We start from the raw sequence: 18252 nt of genomic DNA, 5'->3' as shown, positions 1-18252 counted from the left end.
CTCCACCAGCGAGCAGGCGATTGCCTGCAGGTGTAATAGGACCTTTAGAGGAGCTTGAAAGAAAAGCAGACCCATTTAGCGTCTGCAAGGCAGTAGTGTGCTGCATGTCTGAGAATCCATGTTTCTTGGCAAGTACACGTAAGGCTACTTTCACACTAGCGTTCGGAGCGGATCTGTCTGATGTTTCATCAGACGGATCCGCTCCTATAATGCAGACGTTCGCATCCGTTCAGAACGGATCCGTCTGCATTAAAACTTAGAAAATTTTCAAAGTATGAAAGTAGCCTGAGCGGATCCATTCAGACTTTACATTGTAAGTCAATGGGGAACGGATCCGCTTGAAGATTGAGCCATATTGTGTCATCTTCAAGCGGATCCGTCCCCATTGACTTACATTGTAAGTCTGGACGGATCCGCTCGCCTCCACACGGCCGGGCGGACACCCGAACGCTGCAAGCAGCGTTCAGGTGTCCGCTCACTGAGCGGAGCGGAGGCTGAGCGCTGGCAGGCGGATGCATTCTCAGTGGATCCGCCTCCACTGAGAATGCATTAGGGCCAGACGGATGCGTTCGGGGCCGCTCGTGAGCCCCTTCAAACGGAGCTCACGAGCGGACACCCGAACGCTAGTGTGAAAGTAGCCTAAGGCATGTGTTTCTTTTCCATGTTCTTCATCTGTACTTGCCGTGCCACTTTGTGGCTGGTATATAGAACTCCTTGTATACTAGCATGGTAATGCTTCTGCCATTGCAGGTGGCATCTATGAATATGGAAATCCACTTTCCACAGTGTGAATCTTCTCTAGATAATGTTTTTTATTTTTTTATTTTTTATAAGACACACAGCTAGTTGCTTTGTCTAAGAGGGGACGTCTTATGCTTTGCAAGTTAAATCAGAAAGGAAGCAAAGATCAGCAGCATGGATTGGGCTGTGTGAACACTGGACAGAGGATCAGAGAGCTGTTGTCTGGAATTGGTTCTGTGTCCGAAAGGTGAGAAATCTTTTATATCAGATAGAAGTTTTATTTGTTTGTGTGCATTCTGTACTTAGTAGAAATTTAGACTTAAATTAATAAAAGGCATGGATGTTGTTAAACCAATAAAAAAAAAATTATACTCGCACTTTCAAACCCCTTCCACTCCAGCACCACCGCTCTGGTCCCTATGTTTTTTGCTCCAGTGATGACGTCCTGTATACTGCACATAACTGCTGTAGCAAATCACTGGCCTCAGCACGAGACCTCTGAGGGCAGTGATTGGCTGCAGCGGTGTGGTATATAAGCATGTCATCGCAGGGCGAGGGGAGCGGGAGCTCATGAAGCAGCTGAACTCTTCTCAGGCAGCATGCATTATACAGTAAGTTCTCAAAAGCCACATTAGAAACAAAGACCACCGAAATCAAAGTGTCTGTCTCTACTTTATGCTGTAGTGTAAAGTGAATGATAAGTTCCAGTTGCATAGATTTTCCACTGATACACCGATCACTCCCTCTATCTGCTTTACATAGACTAGAATAAGATACGGCAGCCTTAAAGGGGTTGCACACTATATGAAAAAGTGCCGGCCTATATGGAAATGAGCCGTGTATAGTGTGATGCTAAAATGAATCAAGCCAGCAAAGGAGGCAGTATGAACAATCACAATACGTTAGGAAGTGCCTTGTATTAACTTTTTCTACCGATAAATGCCATTTGCTGAAGCGAGACAACCCCTTTAAGGGCCTTTTCAAAAACAGGTCTGTGATAAGGATCGAACATTCATATAAATTTCTCGTGCATGGCATTGGGGGACACAGCACCATGGGTATATGTCCAACTACCACTAGGAGGCACTAGACACAAAAAGTGTTGGCTCCTCCCCGTTGGGCTATACCCTCTCCACAGGCACAAGGCTATTCAGTTTTTGTCTAGTGTCCGTAGGAGGCAGACCTGTCCTGCTTTTTTGCAGGTCCTGCTGTTTATTTTTTATTTTATTTTTTATTCTTTTTTTCTCTCTTCTGCAGGTCTCGGTGATCTCCACCGTTATACCTGCTGCAGGCTGGGGCTCCATCGTGTTCCACTTTAGTTGCCCCCCCTGCGGGCGCGTACTTCTGTACTATCGCCGGTCACCCAGTCCCCACAGACTGCATCCGCAGTGGCTTGCCGGCATTCCCACGGTTCCCGTGTTGAGTCTGCCGAAGGGGTGACCCTGCGGCGCCCGAAGACATCAGATGGTGAGTAAGTGAGTTTATCCCCTGTCCCTGCCCCAGGGTTAGGTTCCCTCCTGTGGCCAGGGGGGTGGGATCCACCTTAGCTGGGGGTCCTGGGAAGCTTCCATCTTCCTCCACCTTTCTCTTCCCCCTTGGTTGGTTTTTTCTCTCCTCCCTGGCCACACAGTCCAGGCGTCGCTTCTCCTGGTCCTTCCCCGCTACTTTAGTCCCCGGCTTTTGCAGGGACTAGGCCTCATCTTCCATGGGCCGTTCCCGGCTCCCAGGTGCTCTGTTTGCCCTGTTCCGCCCACCCCCAGGCGTCGCTCCCCCCCCCCCCCCACCCTCCTCACCTAGTTTTGTGGGTCCGGAGGCCCCTCGGTCGGCCGCGATTCGTCCCGCCCCCCTCGCTCCATTCCCGGCCGCCTCATAAATCGAGGCCCCGGCTTTTGGGCCTGCTAGGCCGCGATCTTCCCGGCCCCTCCTCCTTGCTTCCCGGGCTTTTCTGACCCCGCCCGGCCCTCGGCAGGGGCTATCTCCTCCACCCTTTACTGGTCTAACGTGGGTTATCTATCCAGTGGATAGATCCTCAGTTTAAAAGAACTGCAGACCCCCTTTAGGTCATTTTCCTATGTACTGTGTGAAGGCAGCTAATGCTGTACATAGGGATCACTCAAGTCGTTCCCCCCCACCCCTCCTCAATTGCTTCATTTCTCCTGCAGCCTCTATAGCTGCTGCAGCACCTCTTTGGGGAACATGGCATCCGGGTCCAGATATGACAGCCTCTGCTGGCTGCTCTATGAGGGTCTCCTCTCCCAGCCTCTCCTCGGATCGCCACGTCTTTTCACGTGCGTCCGCTGTCTACGAAGGCTGCCATGCGGTCGGCCTGTCCCTGCTTGTGTGCAGTACCTCTTTCCAGACCCCATTGTGTCCCCTGACCAAATCCTTTTGTGTAGGTCCCTTCTGAATGGTCTCCCTCTTTGTCAAAGCCATGGGAACCTTGTCCGACTCTCCCAATCCCTGGCGGAGTCGCTGGACCGCTACCTATCCAATTGCGGCCACCTATGCCCTCCCAGGGTCCTCCCTGCAGATGAGGCATGCTCAGATACCGGGTCCAGCAAGGGGTAGCTCACAGTACAACCTCGGGTGGTCTCAACTGGATTCCACCCCTCCTCGGCATCCTCGGGTCCTCCCCAGGACAGGCCTGAGGCTGGTGACGAATCCTTTCCCGTCACCCCATCCGTTGCCTCGGGGGACACCTCTGCACCGATTCCCTCGGAACAGAGCATCAGGCGGTCTTCCTCCATACAGAAGCCTCTGGGAGGTCAAGACTAACGTGCACGGAGGAACCTCTCCTACCCAGGGTTGGTATCCCCTCTAGTGGATTTTCGGATGGCGCTCCCCTGTCTGCACAGGTATTCAACCGCACAGGTAAGGCAGCCGTCCCCGTGTTCAGCATAATGAGTCACCTACTTGGTGTCTCTGGTACGTACGCCTTCTCCTTAACGGGGGGGTGCCTGCACCACTGCCATAGGCTGTACCTGACAAGCCTTCCTGGTTCCCCTATACCAGGGGCTATGCTCTACACATTTGAGTGTTTCCACCGGGTCCCCATCCTGGTGCTGGTGTTCGCCACTCTACCTCATAACAGGGGGTCCCTGTTCTTGGCAAGCGCCTCCTGTTGGTTGGTAAGGAAAAGCAATTATATATGGCTGTTTCCATCCGCCTTGCTCTTTTTCATAGGTAGAGTACCTACACCTACTCCAGATGCTGAAGCCATTACTCCTGGCTGGCTCTATGGTGTTCCATGCGGCACTATTTTTCCCTTCCGGGCGGGATATACAGGCCGCCTTCAATTGCCATTGCAATTGCTCCTGTCTGTTCCCAGACTTTTTTGCTCCCTTTCATAGGTAGAGTACCTACACCATCTCCGATGCTGTAGCCAATACCCCTGGCGGGCTCTATTGTGTTCCATGCGGCAACATTTCTCCCTACGGGCGAGATATAGAGGCCACTTTCAATTGCCGTAGAATTGCCTCTGTCTGGTTCTAGTCGGCACCAAGCTGCCACCTTGGTCCCTTCATAGGTAGAGTACCTGCACCATTTCCTGATGCTGTAGCTGTTGCTCCTGTCTGGCTTTATGGTGTACCATGTGGCATTTTCTCTCCCTTACCGGACGAGATATTGAGGCCTCCTCCAATTGCCGTGGTCATTGCACCTACCTCTGCATAGTGTGCACCAAACGGCCATCTTACTCCCTTCATAGGTAGAGTTCCTGCACCGTCTCTGATGCTGCAGCCGTTACACCTGTCTGGCTCTATGGTGTACTATGCGGCCCTGTTTCCCTTTTTTCAGGCGAAATAGAGGGCCTCCTTCAGTTGCCATTTCACCTACCTGATTGTAGTGTGCACCTGTCTTGTTCTTTGTGGTACCGTGCGGCCCTATTTTCCCCTTCCCGGGCGGAATATAGGTACCATTGCTAACGCGGTAGCTGTTGCACCTCTCTGGTTCTAGGGTGCACCATGTGGCCACATTGCTCCGATCTTAAAGGTAGTACCTCTACCATCTCCAGATGCTGTACCCATTACACCTTTCTGGTCGTTTTCTGCACTCGCAGCCATATTTCTACTTTACAGGTTGAGTACCTGTACCCTCCAAATGCAGTAGCATTCCCAGATTCTGTGGCTATGTTTCCACTCTCCTTAGACATGCAACCACTTTCCCTATATTTTAGGCGTGTGGTTGTATTACTCAAGGTGCTGGACCCTATGGTGCAATCTGTGGCCCATACAGTTTCTGTATTACTGGGTGCTTTCTGCCCCCAGGTTCTAATCTGTGCTGCGGATGTTGGTTTCACCCTTTTGGTTCTTCCATACATCTCCACTCCGTTTCTGTCGTGCTCAATGGTCTCCTTGTACTTCTCAGGGCACTGTCTACAACAGGCCATCCTGGTTCTGCATGTGCATAGTTTCCATATCTGGCAGGGGTGGGCCAGCCCAACCCCCACCTTGTCGGTCTAGTGCTACTTATTGTAGCTCCAGTATATGGCTGATCTGTTCTGATCTGGCGGGTGGGCCACATACAACCATGCTCCCTACACCATGGCCAGGTGGTTGTTGGCCTTTGTGCTAGGGTTGCTCTTGCCATCTCTATAAGGTACTACGGTTTGCTGCGCTTCGCGTTACCCCATGTTATAGAGGAGTACTCGCGTTGTTTCCTATTACAGAGTGGCCTATTTCTGGTGGAGTACAGGGATCTCCACTGGATCTTCTACCTTGTTGGGGCACGTAGCTGGTGAGCATCGGCCGCTGCAGCAGTTTTCGGTCATCGCTGGATGTCCTCTGCCACATGGAATCCATCTGGGGTCATCAGCATTTTTCATCGCTGGACGTCCTCCCTGACGGGTCAGGGACAGGACCACTGAGCGCCACACACCTGCCTGGTAGGTAATTTTTCAGCTGGTTGCTCTGGCATCGGACAGGGTCCCGTAGTTCCTTCTGGGTCCAGGTGTTCTCGGTATTCCCTTATATTCTCTGCTTAGTTGTACTACATGACAGAGGGGCAGTCCCCTTGGACCTTGCCGTCGTTTGCACCTGTCAGGTACTTTCTCCCCCCTGGGAGTTTTCAGTACGCCGGTCGCGGCTGGTTTCTACATTTCTGTGTAGTCTCACCCGGTTTTTTCATGGCGACTTCTGCATTCCTTATGCATATGGATGTCTGTCAATTTAGTGGTACATCCCGAGCTGCTGTACTTGTCCTCTCTGGGACAATGTATACAGTTTGCTAGTCACTGTTCTTGGAATGGGTAGTTGTCCATGGCCAATGTCCCTTCCCCTATGGTAGTTTCATCTCTCCTTTCCTGGATATTCTGGCTTGCGTTGTCTTCTGGTGGTTCAGTTCCTTGTGAGCCCATCCCGGGTACTCCTTCTGGAGTCCCTGGTCCCCGTTTATTTGACCACTCAGGTTCTGCATGGCAATCGTTTTTTTGGGGGGATCTGGGCCTGGGTTGATTGTTCCCTTTATGGGTTCCAATAACCTTGTGGTCTTCTTGGGATTCGTGTCTCTTTTCCCATCCTCCCACGTCGAGTACCTGGTATTGAGTGGTTTAGCACAACGGTTTGCAATTCCGCCGTATGGTCTCCTTCGGGAGGGACCTCCTCCTGTTGTAGAACCTTTCCTCCTTAGGCGGTTGGAGTACTCTCCTTCTACTTCCATGTCTTTCAGTCCAGTGTGTCCTGCTGAGATTTCCTGGGCCTGTATCTGGTTCCTTTTTTCCCTGATGCTTCACATGCCCAGAGTTTCCTCTGGTCTTACGCTTCACAGTGATATCTTGTTTTCCGAGGCTCGGGCCTCATCTCCTGTTTTTGGGACGCAGGTCTTACTCTTTTTTCCTGGCTTTTACCTACAACCCCCTCCTTCTCCAAGGGTTGGCGGTTTTCCTCTAGCAGCCTTGGTTTTTCGCCTTTTAAATAGGGCGCATAACTTCATCACCTGCCTTGCGGTGAGGGGAGACCTGCTCCCTTCACATGTGAGCCTTGCTACGGCTTCACTCACTCGTTTGGCTTCCAGTACTTCCTTGTTTCCTTTCTCCCCTGGCCTGTCAGGGGTTGGCCACAGGTTTTTTCGCTCTTTGGGTCTGAGACAATTTAGAGCGTTAGGTAGTCCCAACACGCGGTGCTGTCCTAATTTTTTCTCCAGCCCTTGGCTGAGCTCGGTGTTCCCTTTTGCCGCCTTCTTGCATTTGGGATTTTCTTTCCGGCATTTTTCCTGGGGTGCTGACAGTCTTCTCTGATTCTTCCTTGAGGTTTCTTCCTTGTTATGGAACCTCTTGCCCATTCCGTGTTTTCTACTGTTGGGTCACATGGTTCTCCTGCACCTGTATTCCCAACCGGTGGCATGGCTGTTCTTTTCCCACCCTCGGGGACTGCTTTGGGACGTCCCATGGTGCTGTGTCCCCCAATGCCATGCACGAGAAAATTGGATTTTTTGTACTCACCGTAAAATCCTTTTCTCGTAGTAGGCATTGGGGGACACAGATCCCACCCTATGTTTTTACTTCCGATTTTCCGGGCTGGTCTCTTGATCTTTCCCGGTACGGGAGTTGTTGGTTCCTTGCTTTTTTTCTCTCTCCTACTGCTTTTTGTACAAACTGAATAGCCTTGTGCCTGTGGAGAGGGTATAGCCCAACGGGGAGGAGCCAACACTTTTTGTGTCTAGTGCCTCCTAGTGGTAGTTGGACATATACCCATGGTGCTGTGTCCCCCAATGCCTACTACGAGAAAAGGATTTTACGGTGAGTACAAAAAATCCAATTTTTTGTCTGATCATCGCCCATTTAAACACCCCAGCGATCAGCCAACAAACGTGCAAACATAAAAATAGTTGGTTGGTGGCAGCACATCTCCCTGTGTGAATAGAGAATGTGCTGCTGGTCATATGCAGACTGTATGGTAAATCGTTCTAATAGTCGTTTATCCCCCATACAGTTTATGTAAAGCGCCCCCTAAAAGAGCACTGATCGACTTGTGAAAGAACCTGTGGTAAATGTTGGCTAATCTTTTCTAAGAAGCAGTTTAACCAGTAGAGTACCAGAGCACTTAAAGGGCTTCTGTCACCCCACTAAAGTCTTTTTCTCGCCCATATTCATTGGGGGACACAGAGACCGTGGGTATAGCTATGTCCTCTAGGAGGCGTTGACATTAGATAAAGCTGTTAGCTCCTCCCTTGGCAGCTATACCCCCTCCAGCCTGGAGAGAGAGCTTAAGTTTTTTCTAGTGTCAATAGGAGGCAAGACCTCCCTGCTCTGCAGGGATCTCCTGAAGATTTTTTTATTTTAGGTTTTTTTCCTTCCTTTTCAGATGGGAAACAGTGGACGCCTCGCCTCCCTGTTCTCCCGGGGTCGAGTTGCGCCAGTGCCGGTCACCCGCACTGCTGCCTCCCCCACAGAAGACAAGGTGGACCAGGGCAGCCTCGCTCCCCTGCATCCCGCCAGCCAAGGGGTCACCCATCCAAGCCCCCCTTTTACAGCGTCCTGCCACTACGGTGCCAGTAGCTGAAGGGGTGACCCTGCTGGACCAGAGGAGGGGTGAAGATGGCAGCAGGAAAGAGAAGAGGATGAAGATGAGGTGAGTAAACTAGGTAAGTATGTTTAACCCACTTCTCCCTCCCTCCCTCGTTCGTTATCAAAGCAGCCCCTATGCCTCAGGGGTTCAGGTCCCTCTCTATGCCCCCCTGCATTTCTGTAAAGACTGCAGTTTTCTTACAGGGGCGAGATTTCTGAAGGCTCCTGTCATAACCCTTCCTGGGTCTTCAACATAGTTTCCCCCTTACTGGGCACATAAGGGGTTATCTGAAGGCTCCTGTCATGGTCTAACCCTTCCTGGGTCTTCAACATAGTTTCCCCCTTACTGGGCACATAGGGGGTTATCTGAAGGCTCCTGTCATGGTCTAACCCTTCCTGGGTCTTCAACATAGTTTCCCCCTTACTGGAGCACATAGGGGGTTAATGGCACTGCTTCAGGGAGGCCGAGTGCACCACTGTGCAATCTCCCGCTCCCCACACCTAGCCGCCATGATCCAACCCCTTCTGTGAGCAGACGGAGGGGTTAACCGCCATACGATTCGGCTGGCACCACAACGGTGCCGGCCACGATGTTTGTCCGCCAGCCGCGGGATGGAGCCCCCGTCCGTTGCCGCTTCCACCTCCACATCTTCCTGAGCAGCACCTTCCACATTGCCACCCCTTTCGGGAGCGGACGCCGGGCCCGCCGCTCCGGAGGGGGTTAACTACCATGCGTTCGGCCGGCACCGCATCGGATTCCGGCCGCGATGTTTGCCCACCCCGCACTGGTGTCTGCACGGCCCCCGTGGTGCAGCCCACGTCCGTTGCTAGGCAGGCGCATTTCGCCCGCTGCTCTAGTCTCTGTGGCCGGCCGATGCAGGGGTTAAGCGGCGCAATCCAGTGTGCGCAAGGGCCTGCTAGGCCGCAAACTTCGTCCCCTGGTAGGGGGGGCACTCTGGCGCAAAATTCTTCCCGCCCTTCTCCCCCTCCCTCAGACACCTGCTGAGTTTCGTCACTGGTCCTAGTGACTGCCTTAACCCTTTCTGGCCACCACCATTCTTAGGCCGGCACCTGATGATCTGGGGCTCCTCCCCCTAAGTACAGTGCATAAGTGGAGAATTTTTAACCCCTTCCTGCCTGTCATTGAGGCCGGCTTCCTAGAAAATAAATGTGCGTCCATTTGGGTCCCCCTCCTCAGCCGCAGGGCCAACCTGTCAGTGTTTTGGTTGATGATTCTCCATCTGCGCAATCCAGTGACGGACCACTGCAGGATCCCAATCCGTCCTCCGGGGCCGTTTGGTTGATTCTCCACCGGCGCAATACAGTGTAGGACAACTACAGGATCCCAATCTGCCCTCCGGGGCCGTATGGTTGATGATTCTCCTCCTGCGCAATCCAGTGACGGACCACTACAGGATCCCAATCCGCCCTCCGGGGCCGTTTGGTTGATGATTCTCCACCTGCGCAATCCAGTGACGGACCACTGCAGGATCCCAATCCGTCCTCCGGGGCCGTTTTGGTTGATAATTCTCCACCTGCCCAATATAGCGGAGAACCTCTGGAATTCCTAATCCACCCTCCGGGGTCGTTTGGTTGATAATTCTCCACCTTCGTACATTAAGTGGAGGACAGCTGAAGCATTCCAAACCCACCTTCCGGGTAGTTTTGGTTGCTATTTCTCCACCTGCGCAATTCAGTGAAAGATCTCCGCAGGATTCCCAATCCGTCCTCCTGGGCCGTTTGATTGATAATTCTCCACCTGCGCCATACAGTGGAGAACCTCTCAATTCCCAATCCACCCTCCTGGGTCGTTTGATTGATGATTCCCCACCTGCGCAATTCCAGTGGGAGGCAACTGGAACTTCCCAATCCACCCTTTGGGGTCGTTTGGTTGATAATTCTCTGCCGGCAAATTTTATACAGGACCCCTGTTCCCAATCCACCCTCCCGGGTCGTTTGGTTGATGATTCTCAACCGGCACAATTATATACAGGACCTCTGTTCCCATTCCACCCCCTGGGTGGTTTGGTTGCTAAGCCCCCTCCCGTGCAGTCCGCATCTGCCAGGGGCGAGATTCTGAGGGGCAGACCTGCGCGCTAGCGGACCACAGCAGGTCATCTTCTCCTCGAACATCTCCGCACACCCCCTCCCCTCCTCCCCATGTCACGCTCAGGCGCACCCTCTCTCTCAGGAGCGGGTCCGTCCAGGGGGGGGAGGGGGAGAATCACTGGTTCAGACCCTGACATGAATCCGAAGCAATCTCCTAAGATTGCGTCTACGGTGGCCAGCAGCACTTGTCGTAGGCATTACCCTCTTCCTTAGGCGGAGTAATTGCACTACTTGGGATACAGTACTGACCTTATACCTTGTCCCCTGTCATAGGTGGACTAAGTACAATAACACTGATTTCAGTGCCGGACGTATACATTCCCCCTTCTGTAGGTGGTGGAATTGCATCTCCACTGGGTTCAGTACCTGCCGTATTCAATAGCTCCTTCCACAGGTGCCAGGATGACATTATCACTGGTTACAAGGTGTGCTGTATGCATTACCCCCTTACTTAGGTGCTAATTGCACTCCCACAGGGTACAGGACTCGCCATTGTCCGCATCAGTAGTAGTGCGTACACCATTACACATATATGGTGAGTATGTTCCAACGAGTCAAGTGCTTCACTGACCGTATTCTCTATCCACCACTCCTCCTTTTCTGGGAAAGTGGTTATGCTGGCGCTCTGGTAGCAGTTACAGCATGTTCTCCTCCACAGGTGCAGCCTTTCGCTAATGCTTGAGTTTGTGGTCGCTGCAGTGGGACATCCTCTCAGGTAGGAGCCCTACCCTGGCGCCAGCTTGGCAGTTGCTCCTGTTCAGCACCTTTCCAGGTAGAGTTCTTAAGGTTGCTCTACTTAAACTGGGGCAGTATGGTACGTGGCTTCTACGGATAGTCTCAGGCCTCCCTCTCAGTTTCTTTGCGCTGACGGGGCAAGCACTGGCTATTACTGTGGGAGCAGTGTTGCATACCACTACATACTTGGGGTCTGTCTGTTTAGTTTTTTCGTCAGGTGATGGACTCTTCTACAACTGAAATCCTTGGCTACTTCTGTATAGCGCCAGTCTCTACGGGAAATGGGCTTGGACCTAGCCTATTCATCCCCTGTCCCTTTCCTCCTCTGGATCATGATTCATAGACACCCCGCATGCCTTGGAAGTTCCTATGTTTCTACCTTCCCTCATCTGCATCTGCACGGGGTATTCTTTTAGTGGCCTTCCATTCCAGGCATGCTCCGGTCCCAACTGGTGGGCTGTGGCGCCCTTCACCCCCTCCTTCTATAGTGACTTCCATTGGTCTGGGTGTACTAACGGTATCTACACGAAAGCTCCCCACCTTCTCTCCCGAGCAGGAGTTCCGGAAACATACGACATGGATGCCCTGACATCTCCTTGGCGGGAGTTTCTCCCTCCTTATGTGTTTCTTCTCTCCTACCCAGGGTTCTACGGAGGGTCAGATGGAGGGCATTCCGACAAATCCTAGTCGCTCCGGATTGGCCCCGTCGCGCGTGTTACGCCGATCTCGTTCTCCTTCTGGGGATGTCTCTTGTCACTGCAACTCAGAGACGACCTTCCTTTAGGGTCCGGTCTTCCATCGGCATTTAGGGTCTTGGTTGACGGCGTGGCCTCCCCTGGTGCCCATGAAAACCTTCCTTCTTTTAGGGAGTGGCACATACGGTTCCTCCGTACCGTCCTTTACCGCCTTGGGATCTGAATATAGTTCTTTCAGAGTTCCAGTCTTATCCCTTTGAGCCCTTGGGGAGACATCTCTCTCCGGCTCCTGTCCTAGAAGGTAGTTTTTTCTTGTGGCTCTTATCCATCAGACGGGTGTTTCGAGTTGGGGGTGCTCTCTTGCAGAGAACCCTTCCTGGGTCTTCACATGGATAAGGCGGTTCTCTGGCCCATTCTCTTTTTTCTCCCGAAGGTGGTCTCTGTCTTCCACTTCAATGTAGTGATTGTCCTTCCTTCACTGTCCCTCTTCTTCACTCCCTAAGGCAGGGAGCTACGTCATTATTGGCAGCCTCCAGTCCCTTCCGGCGTACGGAACCCCCTTTTTTTTGTCACCTGGAGGTTTCACGCAAAGCATTGGCGGCCTCCGAGGGGCAATTGCACAATGTATTCGGTCTGCAAATACCTTACCGTTCCGCCCTTAAGTGTCACGGCTCGCTCCCCTGAGCGGTGGACGCTTCTTGGGCTCTGATGCATCGCGCCTCGGCTGCGCAGTTGTGTAACGCGGCTTCCGGTCCTCCTTACACACATTCAAAACATTTTCCGGTGCATTCTTATGCATCTGCGGCCACTGCTTAGCCCGCAAGGTCTTGCAGGCGGCAGTTTCTTAGCTACCAGCAGGGACGCTTGCTTCCATGGGTCTGTAGTTTTTTCCTCCCCGTGGACTGCTCTTGAACGTCCCAAGGTCTCTGTGTCCCCCAATTAATATGGGCGAGAAAAGGAGACTTTTGTATAACTTATCAGTAAAATCTCTTTCTCGCTCTTCATTGGGGGACACAGCACCCACCCAGTATTGTTGTTCGGCCACAGTTGTGGCTGGTGCTGGTTAGGACCTGGTTCGGTTCTTGGCATGGTTGCTGTTACCCGTTTTTTCGTTGGTTTACTTGCTTCTCCTACTGCTTCTCACAAACTGAAGCTCTCTCTCCAGGCTGGAGGGGTATAGCTGCCAGGGGAGGAGCTAACAGCTTTTACTAGTGTCAACGCCTCCTAGAGGACATGGCTATACCCACGGTCTCTGTGTCCCCCAATAAAGAGCGAGAAAGAGATTTTACTGGTAAGTTATACAAAAATCTCCTTTTTTTTTTTGGGGGTACTTATAATCCCTATACTGCGATATATCAATAGATAATGTTATTAATCATTTTGGTTCAGTAGATAATGCAAAAAACTGACTTTTATCATATGCAAATTACCTGTCTACCAGCAAGTAGGGCGGCTACTTGCTGGTAGCAGCCGCATCCTCCTCTCATAAAGCTGCCCTCTCCTCATGTTGATTGACAGGGCCAGCCAACGCGCTCGTTCTCTGCTGGCCCTGTCTGCATTCAAAATCTGGCGCCTGCGCCGTACCTGTTTTGAGTCGGCGCAGGCGCACTGAGGGGAGGACGCTCGCTCGGCCGCTCCATCCTCAATGCGCCTGCGTCCAAAATGATTAATAAAATTATCTATTGATATATCGCAGTACCCAAAAAAAAAAAAATAAGACTTTAGTGGGGTGACAGAAGCCCTTTAAGAGAGAAAATCATAAATGCATGAAGATTTTCCTTGTGCGGAATTAGATCTAAGGCCTCACTAGTGACCATTCTGCTCCCTGCTGCATGTAATGTTTACTACGTAGCGTCCGTTATCTTATGAACTTGGAAGCTGCCTAGAGCAGCATCATCTGAGCAGAAAGGTAAGCTTACAGTATGTGTGTGGTAAACTGATATCACAGCCACCTGCAGTCCATCATACCTTACCACCGTTCTTAGCAGATGAAAGGGCACAGCAGCTCTTCTCTGTGCTGTTATGCTGTCTTTTCTGTTTTCTCCTTAGTTCACTCAAGTTTACTTAAAGGGCTTCTGTAACCCGCCATTGTGCAAATTTTCATTAGCCGACATTGGCTATTTGCTAATGTCAGCTGAGTGCAATCATACATGTCCTACCTTTGTCTGTGGCTTATTTCTTGTAAAAATCATACTTTTATCATATGCAAATTTCTTCACTACCAGCAAGTTGGGCGTGTACTTGCTGGTAGCCGCCGCATCTGCCACTTCTAGACACGCCCCATCTCCTCTTGATAGACAGGGCCAGCGAGCGCTCTCCTCCTTCCGCTTGCCCCGTCTGCTGCTGAATTCCCACGCCTGCGCTGTAATGTTCCTCAATCGGCGCAGGCGTACTGAGTGAAGGATGCTCGCTTGCTCAGTGCGCCTGCGCCGATTACGTCACACTACACCCGGAATAGAAGACTGCCGGCATCAGCGATAATCGGCAGACCTCTGAAGCCTCTGCAAGGCGGTTTATCTCCTGGTTAACAGGATGGGGCAATTGAATTTGAATCCAAGCTGCCCAATCCTTATCCTTCCTGACATCATCTGTTGGAGAATCAGGAGGCCAACGTACATGTAGACTGCTTTACCCTTAACGGCAATTTCATAGACTGTTGTTTCATATATAAATAATAATAATAATATATATATATTATTATTATTATTATTAAAGCGCCATTCATTCAATAGCGCTTATAACCATGTTATAAGGAAAAATAATAATGAACGGGTCTCCATCCCGATCGTCTCCTAGCAACCGTGCGTGAAAATCGCACTGCATCCGCACTTGCTTGCGGATGCTTGCGATTTTCACGCAGCCCCATTCACTTCTATGGGGCCTGCGTTGCGTGGAAAACGCAGAATATAGAACATGCTGCGATTTTCACGCAACACACAAGTGATGCGTGAAAATCACCACTCATCTGCACAGCCCTATTGAAGTGAATGGGTCCGGATTCAGTGCGGGTGCAATGCGTTCACCTCACGCATTGCACCCGCGCGGAAATCTCGCCCGTGTGAAAGGGGCCTTACACCCTGTTTTCTAGTACAAAGGAACATCTTTCCCTAATAAAGTATTTAAAAAATGTTTAAGATCTCTCTCTTAAATTAACCTTCATTACAGTCACACTTTAAGAATTTGTGAATAATGTGCAAACTTTGTTAAACTTCGATCTATTTCATTTAGAGGAGCACCCTCCTCCTTGGGAACTGATGCCATTTTTCATGGAAATAAATAAATGTGATATTCCCCTGTGCTCAGTCCATTTGTACATGTAGCCATTTCCATCTCATTAAGGCCTCATGCACACGGCCGTTGTTTGGGTCCGCATCCGAGCCGCCGTTTTTGCGGCTCGGATGCGGACCCATTCACTTCAATGGGGCCGCAAAAGATGCGTACAGCACTCCGTGTGCTGTCCCCATCCTTTGCACCGTTCCGTGGCCCCGCAAAAAAAATATTCTCATGTCCTATTCTTGTCCGTTTTGCGGACAAGAATAGGCATGTCTACAATGGGCCACCCATTCCATTCCGCAAATTGCGGAAGGCACACGGACGGCTTCCGTTTTTTGCGGATCCGCGGTTTGCGGACAGCAAAAAACGTCACGGTCGTGTGCATGTAGCCTAAATCTCCCTTGTTTTTATTCTTTAGATCCTCTGCATTGAAGATTGTGGCAGATGAGAAGAGCAGGTCCTTAGCAAGGCTCAACCACGTGATGTCATTGAGCCGGGAGTTGCTGTCCGGACAGTGGACGACATGTCCAGTCAGATGTGCCATCAGGGTGTGTTGGACCCAGATGCTTCTGAAAGACTATATTATCGCAAGCTGCAGTCTGCAAAACAAGAGTGACTACATCCTGGAGCATGGGTGGACCTTGTGTCTCCTCATAAGTACTGACCCAATCACTTCTTATTCCTTTCCCATTTTGTTGCTAAAACCTGGGGAAACAAAAGAATTTGCTTTCCCTTTATATGGACAGAGATTGAACAGCCTGGATTTCCCTATTACAATATCTTGCTCCTTATTTTATAGTTTAAAGGGATTTGTTGCAGATTGTGATAAACTTTCCGAGCTGTACTTGTCTTTCTCGCACAAACAGGGAGTCTACATTCCTCTACAGGAGCATGATATTAACATATTGCAATGCCTGCGTCTAGGCTCCTCGACTACCTATTGCTCTGGTTTACCACATACTTTGCTGCAGAATGCAGTGAGTGCTGTTTGGAAATCGCCTTTCAGAAGTGACCAACTGGGGACACCTCCTAAGGCTCTTGTTAACCAGGGACCTAATCATACAATGCCTTTGAGAGCTTCAGTTCGATTGTCGGCCATGCTGTTAACTTGTGCTTTAAAGAATGAAAAATCAGGTGAGAAACTTCTGTATATCATATGTGTATTATGCACATTATAAGGCCTCATGGGCAGTACCGCATTTTGTATCCATGTCGATCCGCATTTTTTGCGGATTGTTCATAGACCCATTTATTTCTGTGGGTGCGCAAAATAACAGCACACAGATGTCATCATGCCAGCAGAAGATCGTGATGTCTAAACAACCTCTGCGCCGGCAAACAATGAATATGTATGGGGCACGAGCAATGGCATTAGCGATCACTACTCCTGTTACTGTGGAGGAGATCACTTCATGTAGATGCAGAGATCTCCTCCATTTATGAGCAAGCGATTGTCGGGAAGGAAAGCATCCTTCCCGCCAATCTTCTGCTCCATCGAGTAGTGTAAAGGGGCCTTTAGGAGTGGCAATACAAGCAGGGACCTTTCACAGTTAAAGTGCTCTTACCTTTTTCTGTGGCTTAGATTCTTTAAAAACCGCACTTTTATAATATGTTAATTACCTCGCTACCAGCAAGTAGGACGGTTACTTGCTGGTAGCCGCCGCATCCTACTTTCAAAAAACCGCCCCCTCCTCCTGTTGATTGACAGGGCCAGCGATCGCTCTCCTCCTCCGGCTGGCCCTGTCTGCAATTCAAATCCTGCGCCTGCGCCTTACGTGTCTTCATTCCGTGCAGGCGCTCTGAAAGAAGGACGCACACTTCCTCAGCACTCCCTCAGTGCGCCTGCGCCGATGATGTCACCTCTTAACCCGAAAGAGAAGACGTCATCGGTGCAGGCACACTGAGGAAGTGCTGAGAAGGCGAGCGTCCTTCTCTCAGAGCGCCTGCGCCGAATGAAGACACGTAAGGCGCAGGCGCGGGATTTGAATGTTCATACATTACAAATGTGTTTACCATATTTTAACACTTGTTGCCAATTTATGATATTGAAGTGATGGTGAGTGGTGCATTTATTTTATGATGAATGAATCCTTTTCCCTTCAGAGATGTCCCTCTGCTCTGTTGTACTGCATTGGCTGCTGCCAGAGGTGTTGGTAAAGGAGCAAGATGTACAGGAGGTTAAAGGTTCAACCCCAGATGGAAAGAAGTTTTGTATCCGGGTTCAAGAGGTTAGTTATTCTGTTTGAGTCTGATATCTAGACTATGTAAACTACACAGAAGATGCATATCAATGGGGAATACGTGTTTTCCTAGTGAGTTTCTCATTACAGGTTAAGGGCTCATGCACACGACCATGGTTTTTGCTTGCATCCGATCAGCATTTTTTGCTGGTTGGATGCAGACCCATTCACTTCAGTTGGGTCGCAATAGTTGCGGACATCACACTGTGCTGTCTGCATCCGTATGTCTGTCTCCTTACACCGATGTTTGTGATGCAGCCTCTACCACACCCCTGGTTTTCCCCAGTTATCACATCAGGGCAAAACATCTAAAAACTGTGTATTAAGTTATTTTTCGACAACCAAAAGCAGCCTCAACATAAAAGTGACATACAGTGCCTTTGCTTCCTTTAGATATCGGTGTCAGATCTGTTGTCAGAAGGATCCATCCAAGCTATCGAGGTGGAAATTTTAAGCTCTCATTTACATGTTGTGGCCTCTTTACATCTGGCTGTCCTCAGCCGATTCAAGGTAAAAATGTTTTTCAAGCAGGAGTCAAAAAGATTGTGTATATTGTTATTATATATGAGAGACCCAAATGTCGATTTCTGGGACCCCTGTTTCAGGGAGCTATTGCTTATATACATGTTCTCAGTGTAGGATCAATGAGTCTTCTGCCCAGTGAATGGGCCGACGAGATTAAAGGGGTTGTCTCATCACAGACAATGGGGGCATATTGCTAGGATATGCCCCCATTGTCTTATAGGTGCGGGTCCCATTGCTGTATATCTGGAACGGAGCCCCGCAAGGTGGCCGCAGGACTCCGATCTGGCCACCACTAAGCGCACTCCCTATTCACTTCTATGGGGCCGACGGAATTAGTCAAGCCAGCACTCTGCTATTTTCAGCAGCCCCATAGAAAATGAATGGAGGGCGGCTGCGCATGTGCAGTGCGCCCTCCAACATTTTCAGGGCCCCT

The 18252-nt window shown here is 50.6% G+C and overlaps 1 protein-coding gene across 3 annotated transcripts in view; it reads left to right on the top strand.

Annotated features, from left to right (window-relative positions):
* Positions 1–18252, top strand: part of FAAP100 (FA core complex associated protein 100) — a 104737-nt gene that overhangs the window by 44062 nt on the left and 42423 nt on the right. For all 3 annotated transcript variants that reach the window (XM_040438839.1, XM_040438840.1, XM_040438841.1), the window contains 4 exons: positions 835–988; positions 15473–16188; positions 17158–17282; positions 17688–17804. In XM_040438839.1, coding sequence (XP_040294773.1) covers positions 835–988; positions 15473–16188; positions 17158–17282; positions 17688–17804 — 1112 coding nt within the window. The remainder of the gene's footprint in view (positions 1–834; positions 989–15472; positions 16189–17157; positions 17283–17687; positions 17805–18252) is intronic.

Source organism: Bufo bufo, chromosome 6 (assembly GCF_905171765.1).
Source record: "Bufo bufo chromosome 6, aBufBuf1.1, whole genome shotgun sequence".
NCBI lineage: Eukaryota > Metazoa > Chordata > Amphibia > Anura > Bufonidae > Bufo > Bufo bufo.
Note: the sequence above shows the minus strand (reverse complement) of the source record. Positions and strands in the feature narration are given on the sequence as shown.